Here is a 12780-nt window from a genome sequence, read left to right as displayed (position 1 = left end):
CATCAGTGTAAGACATTTTCTATACGAGAGATGATATTGCACTACCGTCCTCTAGCGGCCGGTATTAGGAACAGCATTAATACACAGTCGATTAAGCAGTGAGGCGCTGAGCAGCTCGAACCTCCTGTCATGCTCTAAGAGGAACACACACTCTAGCCGGACTAAACTGAGGCCAGCCCCACCTCAGAAGGAGGCTGTGCTCTCTCTCTCTCTCTCTCTGAGTGTCTAGTCAGAGATCAGACCGCATTCGATCCATCTGATTATCAACAGCACGTCTGAAACTCAGACTCAGCGACAGTTAGACAGCTACACGAGTCATGGAGACCAGACTGCCTTCCAGCTAGCTAACTGCTATATGATCGGCGCCCAAAAACATGCGCCAGACAGGTGATTATACTACTGCGTCTGCTCTTTTAATGTGTCCAATGGGAATAAAATAGATTAATAGAGTAGAAGATTTCTAACATTCATCAGTTCGGATGACATGAATATAAAAGTAGGTGGAGTGCTAGCTTGTTTGTGCTGTTGTTGAATGAGCTGTTTATGGCGGATTTCAGAGTCCTTTTGGGATTGTAGTTTTGCTGTATGTTTAAAAACTGAACAAAAAACCGGTCGGATATAATTGTATTCATAGTAGTGTCATAGTTGCCGTAAGATTTAATCCAGAGCAGGCACATGGGCTGTGTCTCTAAACCTACAGCTGTCTTCCTGAACCGCTATGTTGGGCATCACATGCGCGTACTCACGTTATTTTCGGACGTTCGAACGCGCCAATGACGCATCAAATGTTTGAATCGAATGTACCGACGCACTTGTGATGCATCAAATTTTCGAATTGAATCTTCAATCTCGCCCTATGATGCATCTAATATTCTGTTCGAGCTTCGAAACGAATGTTCGAACACGCCTGTGGCGCTTCGAAACGAATGTTCGAGTAAGCCTGTGGCGCTTCTAAACGAATGTTCGAACACGCCTGTGGCGCTTCGAATCGACTGTTCGAGCAAGCCTGTGGCACTTCGCAATGAATGTTCGAACACGCCTGTGGTGCTTTGAATCGGCTGTTTGAGCAGGCCAGTGGCGCTTCGATTTGGCTGTTAGAGCACTCCTGTGGCGCTTCGAATCGGCTGTTGGAGCATGCCTGTGGCGCTTCGAAACTACTGTTCGAGTTTTTTATTTTAATTTGACTGTCATACTTTGAATGTTCGAATCAAACGTTTTGATGATGAATGCGTGTGTGTTGCCAAAACCATCATCCTCTTTTTTCTTTTTTTTAAGCTGCCGTTTAACTAGGTTTCGTGACACAACCATGGAGAGTTGCAGCCTAACCTGAGCATCACTTTAGCGATGACTTGGCTTTTGTAGCTTTCCGCTTTATTTCTATTCATTGGTCAGTGTTGGCCGTCCTCATGTAATGCTCATTTAATGAGACACTCATGTCTAAGGCTCTGATTATTTCTCTTGGCTTTGGGTTGACAGGTGTTGTGTAAGAATACGTTTTCCTGTTTTCGCTGGAGTGACAGTGCTGTCACATCTGGCCATCAGCAGCTGAAGATGCAGACCTTCCTGAGAGGCAGAAGAGTCGGCTACTGGCTCAGCGAGAAGAAGATGAAGAAACTAAATTTCTTGGCCTTCGCTGAGATGTGCAGGTGAGAGGAAAACTTCTCTTCCATCTCTTTGGCCGGATCTCATCCTTCATGTGTATGGAGATAAAAGAGTATCAAAACATCTCACAAATGCACACCACAATCCTCAATCGCGCGCAATAGATCCGAACACGCATGCGGCAAGCCACAAATGCATGTAACAGATTCACATGCGCACTCAATCCACAAATGCATGTAACAGATCCACACAGCAATACACAAATTCACGCCACTAATCCGCTCAATTCACAAATGCACACAACGCATCAGAATGCACAAATATAAGCTGTACAATAGGGCTGAAATGATTACTGTCTCGCGCGAAGACATCCATCCATCCATCCATCCATCCATCCATCCATCCATCCATCCATCCATCCATCCACCCACCCATCCCGCGTGCTTGCTGCAGCTAGATTATAGTGGCATGACAGAGTGAATCATAATATTTGTAATGGCGTGTTTCTTATCATGAAGAAAATTGGTGATTCAAGCTCTTTTAAGAAGAGAGTTTTTGTTTTTGTGAGTTAAAGATCAATCGAAATCAAGTGAACAAAAAGGTGAGAGTGTGTTGTCTTAGCCTGTTATACAATGCAAACTCCTAAAACTCCTTATGTACATTTACATACTGAAGAAGAAAAAATTGTTATTGGAGAATGTTGAATACAATATATAATATTAAAATATTTTAAAATATTCGTGACAAACGCAGAGCGGCTCACATGCGTGATTAACTCTGGTTTCCATCGATATCGTTGCTCATGCGACCCATTTGAAATTGACATGAGAATTTAATATTTAAAAGTACCATAGAGCAGTTCAACCATCATGTGAAACATCTTGACAACTGCGACATTCTGAAGAGCACTAGAGAGGGAAAGAGAAATCAGCTGCTGCCCAGCACTAGCATCAGTTATAAGAGTTTACACATCTACACATCAACACCCTTACTAACATTTATCCCAGTTAACTGTAACAGAATCTTTAAGCACAACTGTGGAAGTTGTAGCCAAGATAACGGGATAGCACGGAGAGTTAGAAACAAGTAGTGGGTATGCAAGTACTTTGACTTGGATATTAAACTGAAAAATAAGATGTAATCAAACGATTGATGATCACCTATATGTGACGTTATTTTTTATCTATATAAATTATTTCAACATCTGAAGTACCTTATTTTGTTGTGGACGTCCCAATGTGGATACTAATTTGTCACTTTTCAGAAATCTTAATAAAATTTTCATTCAATTATATTTTGGTTTCATTTGAGGGCAATTTTTTTTTCATTGATTGTGTAAAATAGACACATAATATCGGAATCAAATCGAAATCGTATCGCGGCAGACTTCGAAGTATCGGCAAATATCGGATCGCAGGCCAAGAGAATCGTTATAAGGTCATATCTTGATGAAGCGTCTGATTTACACCCCTTATCCTCTTCAACATTCCTTTGATGCTAAATGAAATGAATGTTCCAGGGGATGTTTTCTGGCTTTAAAAGCGTAATCCTCCATTGGCTGTATTCAATTCTAAGGGTGTTTTTTAACTGACTGAAGACAGTCGTGTTCTAGACAATATTTCTGTTGAAATGTATTAATTAAAATGATTTGTACTGGAGATACAAATAGAAATGTGCCCCTGTAACCTCAATAAAATCATTTAAATATCCATATCCAGTAATCACAAACGACAGTGATGATTGCTACCACCTGACCAGTGCTGAAAAAAGTAACAGTTCCCATGTGACAACTCCAGTTGTCTAGTGAATATGAATTAGAATGGAACAAACGGCCAACATTTCACCTCGTATTATTTATTTTTACATTTGCTGGATATGCAACAGCAGTGTCAGTTAAACAGTCTACCTGCAGCTGTATTTTGTCCAAGGAAATTATTAATTATTACTCCGATGATTTTTTTTACACTCAATGAATATTGCAGATAATTATTTAATTTACTATTCATTAATTAATAATTGTGTATTATTATTTTTTCTTATCTCCTCCCTTGTAAAACACGAGGAAAGAATGCAATGATTCTATGCAAGTGAAGAATCAAAGAATAAAATCAAAGCAGTACATTTGTAAAATTGCATATGTTTTGAAACGAAAATAAAGCAAAGAATTTACTAATCTCGCCCACACTTCATCCCTCTGTGACGATCCAGACTGATATCGCTGGTCTAAGCGAACAGCCGGTGGTGGTAATGCACCATTTTAGTTTGTGATCCGCTGTTAAAAAGGAAGAAGAAGAAGACCGATCCTTATACATTGGAGATCAGCTTGCTCATATTTGTGAATCAAGGCCTTGGAACAAGAGTCTCAAAGCTATCCACAAATGCAAAAGCACATCCACAGACATCCTTGAGGCAGATTGCCATTGGAAAAAAATCTCCGCATTTATGTGTGCATTCATGACTGTACTGTGAGCAAAGACATCATTGTATAGCTTATAATTGTGCATTTGTGGATCTGTTTCGTGCATTTGTGAATTGCCTTGTACGTGTGTGGATTTGCTGCATGCATTTGTAGATTGTCACGTAATTTGTGGATTGTCGTGTGAATTTATGAGATGTTTTGATACCGTTTTATCTACATATATGTGGTTCTATGTAAGAGTTGCCTGTTGCTGTAGGTCAGTTAGGAAGTTGTGGCTGGCAGTTTACTCCAAAACAGCAAGGTCTGCTTTTGTTCTACCACCAAAATTTTGCACAGAAGATAACCAATACCTCTTTTGTAGATGGAGTTGTGTGCTTTTAGAGCCTCCATAGATATAGTGAGGTTTCCTTATTCATATGTATGAGAAGATTGAACTGCAGTGTTTCCTATTAATTGACTAGACTATGGTGGCACACCACAGTCTAATTTGCCCCGCCACGGTCTCGTAATGAACCGAATTTGTTTTTACACTTCTCATTTAAAATATTGTTGCAATACTCAGTCTCATAATAGCATAAAATAAAAAGTTGTGTCTTGCGCTCTCTCTTTGTGCGCCAGTCAGTTCATTCAGCTCCTTCCCCCGCTGCTGTAAACTCACACGCTCACACACACACTCGCAGATATCTGCGCTGGAGTATTCCTGGATCCGTTTAACGTTATTTGTTTGAGGAGGATTACACATTTTTGAGGTAAGTAACGTTAACCAGCCCTCTACATTGCGAGTAAATCGCTTGCATATGCGAGTAAATTTTGCATTATGCAACCAAAACGTAACTTTCAAGTTTTTGACTGTTGCACTGCATCTCGGTGTTTCTTCAGCATCTCGTGCAGGACTGATACCTTGTCAAGTTAAAAAGAACATTTAATGTGTTATACTATTTCACATTATTCCAGATGGTTCTGCACAAAGAAAAGTTTCGGCGCTTGATAAACGATAGACCAATTTTTGTTTCCTTCTGCTCTAGTGTGCTCAGGGGCCACCACGCTTCATTTACTGTCACAACACTGTTATGAATGTTGCCTATGATGCTTATGTAAAATACAGTCTATTGCAACAATACATGCTTGGAGTAGAATTTATATATAGAGTGAGTGATTTCAGGTGGGGTTCAGTTTTAAAATCTTACTGTACTACTCGGGTCACACGATGTTCGTCCCAAACTGCACAGTTCTGCACTATTCTTCGCCATTTTGTACTGTAAGTAGTGCGAGGAGAATGTTTACACTGAAAATGCATCTAAAAGAAGTGTACTACGAGTACACGGATGTATAAACTTTTTCAACCCTCAAAACACAGTGTGGAATGTTGGACACTTCATGCACTAAGCACTTGTGGCTTGCAACACGTAGCCGAAGGGGCGGAGTTACCTGGCTGCGTTGCTGGTCTGACTATTAAATTGCTGGTCTGACTAAAAACTATTGTAAATAATGGAGAATATTTACTGATACAATTGAATCACTGATTCAACCTCAGTGAAAACACACTTTACGAATTTAGTTGAATGCATAACCATCACACCACGTTGTGTGAATACCCTTGCAAAAATTGAGAGTTAATGGCAAATTCGGCACTGATTATTTTCACCTGAAAATGAGCTTTGCAGCAAACTTGGAGAAAATTATCCATTGTCGCCAATGTTTGCTGCAGGTTCACCACTACTAGTGAAGAGTTGCAAACTTCCGGCAAACTTTTGCGGTGAATCACAAGTTCATTTGCATGTGAAATTAATGAGTGGCAAGTTTGCCAGAACTCTAGATTTTTTGTAAGGGTTATGTACATTGTTTAAGATACAAGTGTTGAACTGAGGTTGGCTGAACGTGCTGAAGTTAGCGTCAACACATCGCATGCGTTTAAAATGTCACTCCATTAGCTGTTAAGCAGTGAATGCTTCAGTGTAGAAAAAAAAACGTTGTTTCATTTGGGGCGATACTACACTTTGAAAATTCATACAAACTGGGCATTCGGAAAGTGCTCCGTCACTTTCTTTATATGGAAAACGCTGACCAGGATATTCTTTAAAAGTTCACCTTTTGAGTTCCACATAAGAAAGAAAATAATGTGCATTTGGAATGGGGGGTGTGTGTAAATAATGACACAATTTTCATTTTTGGGTGAACTATTTTTAACAGAAGACACATTCGAAAACATAGTATTCCTTGTTGAAGTGCCCTCAGAAATGTCTTTCGGTCAGTAAGCACATAGTTGGTTGATATTTTTGTTATTGTATAGTGGTGTATACTCTAGTACTGTTGGTAGGATTGGGGATTTGAACAACCCCCTAACCCATAGTATTTAACTTTTGGTGCCTGACTCATCCTGCACATTTGTTACACAGACCAGAACGGTACTGCACATCGTGTGGTTTGTTGAGGAGATGTGTACTTTTAATTTACTAAGCAATCATACTTACACTTTTAACCTGGTGGACAGTCCCTTGGATATATATTGAAGAACTGTTCCAGGCCATTTTAAGGACCAGAATATCATAGAGATTTGGAGATGGGCTCTTTTGATCTGGCCCTGTAAGTAACCAGCCAGAAAACCTTAGCAACCACATAGCAACAGGTTGAAAACCACTGAGAACACATTAGCAATGCCATGGCAACCACTTACAATACCCTGATGGTGAGTCCATAATGTATGTTATCAAACGGGCCATTTGGCTGTTTAAATATCACCATTTGCTGTGTATTTCTTAAGGTGGTGTTTTGTTCCACACCGAATGCATTTTAGTTAATGCATTTTTGCTATCCAAACTTTGGTACCCTGGAATGATATTACATGGCATGTGTAAGTGAGCAGCCCTGGCCCTGCTGTGTTTTTACACTGCCAACACTTTTATACTCTATGACCTTACAATCAGGGAGATTGGCTTACTCATCATTAAGGGTCCCTGGATGGTTCATCAGCAGGGAGATAGAGTGAGAGTTGGCATAGCAAAGCACTCTGGGAGAGAAGGGCTTGGGCGCTCTGTTTGAATGGGCTGTGAAACCTGAGAGAACCGACTTGTTGGACCGGCAATGGGTTAAGGTTACTCCAAGGACTTTGAGTGCATAGTAGATGTGTGTGGAAGAGTGAACGATTGTGTGTATGTGTGTGAATACTTGTTGCTTGTTATGCCCCACAGTCTCTGTCTCCAGTTGAATGAACAATTGTATAATGTGTGAAGCCAGTGCTGCATCGGATTTCCACAGTGGCCGAAGAGTGATCACATTGTACTAATGCCTCTTTACTTCACGATACACACACAGTGTAAGGCCTTGTTTATACTTTCGCCTGGCACCGCCTGCGTGCGCAGCTCTCAATGGCCCAAGGCATTTATATTTGACACGCACCACTGTTGCACACTTCTCCAAACGACAGGCGGCATTGAAAATATCAGCAAATCCAGCAAGAAATTGCAGTGAAGTGCTTTGCCGAACTTTCCATGTACCTTGCCTGGTATGATAATAATAGTTAATGTTCGCTTGTCACATACAAGACATTGAACAAAACAAAAACACCTACAAACCAGTACTCTCTTTATGTCTATGGCTTAACTCAAGTGCTTTTATTTGATTAGTTATGATGCCAGTGTATTATATTTAGAGCCTAGTCAAGATGATGACTTTTACATTTAAAATAATTGTCTGAACTCCAATTTAATTAAATAAAATTTGGACTTTCAAATATAGCTACCAGAGGTAATTTCACAGTGAAAACATTGTCCTTTCAGTACTAATAGCAGTATTTTTAAGCTGGCTCAAAAGTGTAGGCACATTTGCTTTGCCCCTTTCCTCGAATTCAAACTGTAGGATTGAAGCAATGCATGTGCACTGAACGAAGAGTTAAAAAAATTGCCATGTGTACAACTAGGTTGCGATGATGATGTCATTTTATGTCTGGTTTTCCAATAAAAAATATCAAAAAATCCTAAGCAACTTATAATATACATGTTATCTTATTGTGATTAATCAGCCAATCATATAGCAGCAGTGCAATGCATAAAATCATGCAGATATGGGTCAGGAGCTTCAGTTAATGTTCACATCAACCATCAGAATGAGGAAAAAATTTGATCTCAGTGATTTAGACCGTGGTATGATTGTTGGTGCCAGATGGGCTGGCTTTAGTATTTCTGAAACTGATTATCTCCTGGGATTTTCACACACAACAGTCTCAAGATTTTACTCCGAATGGTGCCAAAAACAAAAGACATCCAGTGAGCCTCATTGATTAGAGAGGTCAACAGAGAATGGCTTGACTGGTTTGACCTGACAGAAAGGGCTACGATAACTACTCTGTACAATTGTAGGGAGCAGAATAGCATCCCAGAATGCTCAACATGTCTACAACAGCAGAAGACCACGTAGGGTTCCACTTCTGTCAGCCAACAACAGAAAGCTGATGCTGCAGTGGGCCTACTCTCTGTGTACATCAGTTGATATTGAGATTCATCAGACCAGACTATGTTTTTCCAGTCTTCAACTGTCCAGTTTTGGCGAGCCTGTGCCCACTGCAGCCTCAGCTTTCAGTAATTGGCTGACAGAAGTGGAACCCGGCATGGTCTTCTGCTGTTGTAGCCCATCCGCCTCAAGGTTTGATGTGTTGTGCATTCTGAGATGCTATTCTGCTCACTACAATTGTACAGAGGGGTTATCTGAGTTACCATAGCCTTTCTGTTTGGTAGTGTATAGTATAATCTATGAGAGAGTTATTTCAAATGGATTTCAATTCACTCTAGTCTTGGGCACGGACGGTAAAGTGGAGATATGACACAATTGCATCATTATGCTGTCTCTTTAACATGCTGCCGCATTATTGGTATTGTTTTGTAGGTCACGTAGGTTAATTAAGTAATACATATATCAACACTACTATGAACTCAGAAAGATCAGTTAATATCTTTTTGAGTAGCTCAGAGCAGTATTAATTCACTCTTGAAAAACCTGGAAAATAGCCAGCATTAATAATATAATATGAGTCATAGGGTTGCATAAGTTATCTTGTATTACCTTTTGCCTTTGGGGCACATAGATAGCATGGCAATCAGACTAGCCCAGATTAAAAAAAAATTGTGGATTGAAGAAATTATGAAGGGATTACCATTTTAATCAAATTACTCAAGATATCCAGAGACAATCTGAGGTTTAGCGAAGGTCCATGCAGTGTTTGGGATAACTGCTCGAACACCTGCCACATTTGTCACATTTCACACCAAATGTATTGCATTATTTTCTAGGGTAGGCTTTCTCTTACATGAATGTGATATTTTTATTTAATGTTTTGTCACAGCTGTAAATTATAGCCCTGACTGTGGGAGTCATCTGTCAGTGTAAACTCTAATCTAGATCTCTCCAGAGGTCTATTTGGGGTCAGGGTCCGAAAATAACTTTTTAGCCCACCAGCCAGAGATGAAAAAATGTACCAGCCAGTCAGATTTCTTACTGGCCATTTATTTTAATTTTTTTTAAATATATATATATATTAGGGCTGCACGATTTGGACAAAAAGTCATGTTAAAGGCGATTATTACGGAAAATATTGCGATTGCGATTTGAACAGCGATTATGATGGTAATGTTTTGCACATGTTCAACTGCAAAAAGGCTACTGGGGTTTTCACACTTGGACCCTCTTAAAAAGAACCAAACTGAGACCTTTTTCAGTTCAACCACAAACAAATAAATATATTAACAGTGAAACAAAGTCTTCTTCATATCCAAATGTTATCATCCACGTGTACCTGTTTTTGTCCATTTTGTTACAGGGTCTCAGCCCACTAATCATCAACATTAATTTTTGAAAGACAGTCAGCTTGAATATTAGGGATGCTCCAATCAGGATTTTAACATCCGATACTGATCTCCAATTTTCATCTCATCAATCGATGCTGATCATTTCACTTTTTATCAGCAGCTGTCAAAACTGGTTATATATAAGCTTTCTGGTCAATGTCACTGTTAACTACATTTCCCTGTTGGTAAAACCATAGTTGTTGCCTAGTTTTTGCTGTCAAAAATAATGTTGGTTGATTGAAAAATTCAGTACAAAAAATATATAATTTTAAAATATGAATGCTACTCTTTATTCTTAAAAACTTGTACAAACTATTATTTACTGTATAAGATGGACCTAAAGAATGAGGCTTAATGTCAAACTGAAGTTGAACTGATAACCCATTTGTATCATTAAATTTAAAGTGAAAATGTTTGTTTGTTTGTCACCATTTCATTTAATAATTTTTATTCATTATTTTATTATATTTAATAAATTTAGCAATGCATTATATCACAACTAGATAACTAAATATTTTATAGAGATTTACTATATGTATGTTCCTCCCTTTTCATATTGTTGGATGTTGGTAATATTAGTTCCGCTTTCACTTGTTTCCGCGGGGAGTGTAATAAGGGTGACGCGCTCTCTCGTGAGGTAAACAAATGACAGGAGAATGAAGAGATGTTTCTGGACTCTGCAGGTGTTACTGTTAATGCTGTTTGCTCAAATCATTTAATAAAGATGTTTGAATTATACCCCATCTTATATTCTGCGTTATTATTATGATACCTGTGCCTTGCGGAGACTAAGATGCTGCAACCGCAGATAATAATAAAAAACGCTTCACGCAGGACGTGCCAGTTAAGTGTAAATAAAGCGTTTATCGTACGTAAGCAAACGGCACCGAACTCAGAGCACTTCTGTTACTCTAAGCATGAGAGGGAGTTGTGGAGCACAGAGCCACTCTGAAAACACTGTAATAATGCTGTAACTTAATATAGACTGGACTGACCGCAAATAAACTTTGAAGGGAGCAGACTATTTATTTATTTAATTAAATCGCAGCCTTTGAAATTTAATAATCGCAAAAGGTAATATCGCGGTTTCGATTTCATTTCGATTAATTGTGCAGCCCTAATATAAAAATACATTTATATAATTCTTTGCATTATACAAGTGGATTTTATAGACATGAAGAGACAATTTATACTGTAAGATACTGTTTTTTGTTTAAAAGTTAACTGCTTTTTTAAAAGTATTGTATTGTTTTATTATTTATTAAATATTTAATTGGCAGATAGATTGCCTCGCCAATACTAATACCTGTCTTTTTTTTTTTCTTTTTGTTTCTGAAATCCATATCAGCAGTTTATTTCAATTGTCAATCCATCCATCCATCCATCCATCCATCCATCCATAACCCCTTGATGACGAAACTGGAACATATTACATTATTTTGTAAGCTGACACACAAAAAAGTGCATACCAGAGTGGCGTATGACACCACGAAATTCTCCAGCCAAATAGAAAATGTACCGCATTTGGCATTTGACGGGTGATAATTTTGGACCCTGTTTGGGGTTGATGTCCTTGTCAGTAGCCAGATGACATTAATGGATATATAATAGCTAAAAAGAACCATAACATTATCATAAATGTAGTCCACTCATCTTCTGAAGCCATACGATAGCTTTATGTGAGGAGCAAACTCCAAATTTCATCTCTTCATAACTGTGCATTAAACATCAGAAATCTCATGATTGGTTGATCAGTGTGGACCGAAACTTGTCCACTTGCTGGAAACTTGTCACATCACGTCAGCTCAAGATACAGTGTTGCAGATGAGTCTCTTTATAACATGTTGTACCCAGGGGTTGTTAACTGGAAAGTCATTCACCGATTTAAAAAAACAAACAAGCATTTATTTTTTTTAAACATTGACTGATATTTCCAAATTCTGTCTGTCATTTTGACATAAAAACATATAAAATAAAAACATTTTAACTTGCATCAGTTTAACTTGCATCAAAGTGCATCAGTTCCCGAAATTAAAGATGCGTTTTGGGTGACCCAATCACAACTAGACAGGCGCCATTGCCTTGCCTGGTAATCTGCACCTCTTTACCACTTGTGTTGGGAAAATCTCTGATTTTATTACTACCTACATCAATCATTACATCAGTGTGTTTGCATTATAATAATTTGCCATTTTTATTTTTTAAATGAATATTTTAACAATTATAATATTTAACTAGTTAGAAGGTCTCCTGTATAATTAACAGCATTAGTTAGATTATTTTTTTCATATATAAGCAATATCAATCAATACAATTTATTTATAAAGCACTTTAAAAAACATGAAGTGTACCAAAGTGCTGTACAATTACAATAAAGCAATACAATGATATAAAAAGACTTAAAAATATAATTGAATTAAATTAAAATAAAGAAAAATAACAAGAACCTTTATAATGTCCCAAATGCTTCACTCAATAAATACGTCTTGAGATGGGTTTTAAACATGTTGACAGACAAAGGTAAACCATTCCACAACTTTGGTGCAGCAACAGAGACTGCACGATCTCCTTGACCCTTGAACCGTGATCTGGGAACAGCAAGAAGCAGAAGGATATTCGATCTAAGAAATCTTTGGGAGTTACGAATAACAATAAGTTCAGAGATATAATCAGAAGCCAGATTGTGTTAGGTTTTAAAAACATACAACAGCACCATATATTTGTATGCATGTACATATTTATACTATGTATGTTTTGTGCTTTTTCAAATTTTTCGATCAGATGGTTATTCCTTTTAAAGCAGCGGGTAAGCGGCGTAAAAATAAAGATCTGGTTTTAGCTCAACTTTTGGTTGACAGGTAGAATTCTCACCCTAGAACTCTTTGGATTCACCAGGCTTAAGCATGAAGATTCAGAAAATAA

General features: G+C 38.2%; 1 protein-coding gene across 1 annotated transcript in view; it reads left to right on the top strand.

The window, feature by feature from the left end:
• The first annotated feature begins 116 nt into the window (after window positions 1-116).
• LOC127656821 (inositol-tetrakisphosphate 1-kinase-like) overlaps window positions 117-12780 on the top strand; it is an 82364-nt gene continuing 69700 nt past the window's right edge. The window contains exons 1-2 of the mRNA XM_052145300.1: window positions 117-387; window positions 1477-1646. Of these exons, the coding sequence (XP_052001260.1) occupies window positions 1552-1646 (95 nt within the window). The 5' untranslated portion in view covers window positions 117-387; window positions 1477-1551. The remainder of the gene's footprint in view (window positions 388-1476; window positions 1647-12780) is intronic.

This window comes from Xyrauchen texanus, chromosome 16 (assembly GCF_025860055.1).
Source record: "Xyrauchen texanus isolate HMW12.3.18 chromosome 16, RBS_HiC_50CHRs, whole genome shotgun sequence".
NCBI lineage: Eukaryota > Metazoa > Chordata > Actinopteri > Cypriniformes > Catostomidae > Xyrauchen > Xyrauchen texanus.
Note: the sequence above shows the minus strand (reverse complement) of the source record. Positions and strands in the feature narration are given on the sequence as shown.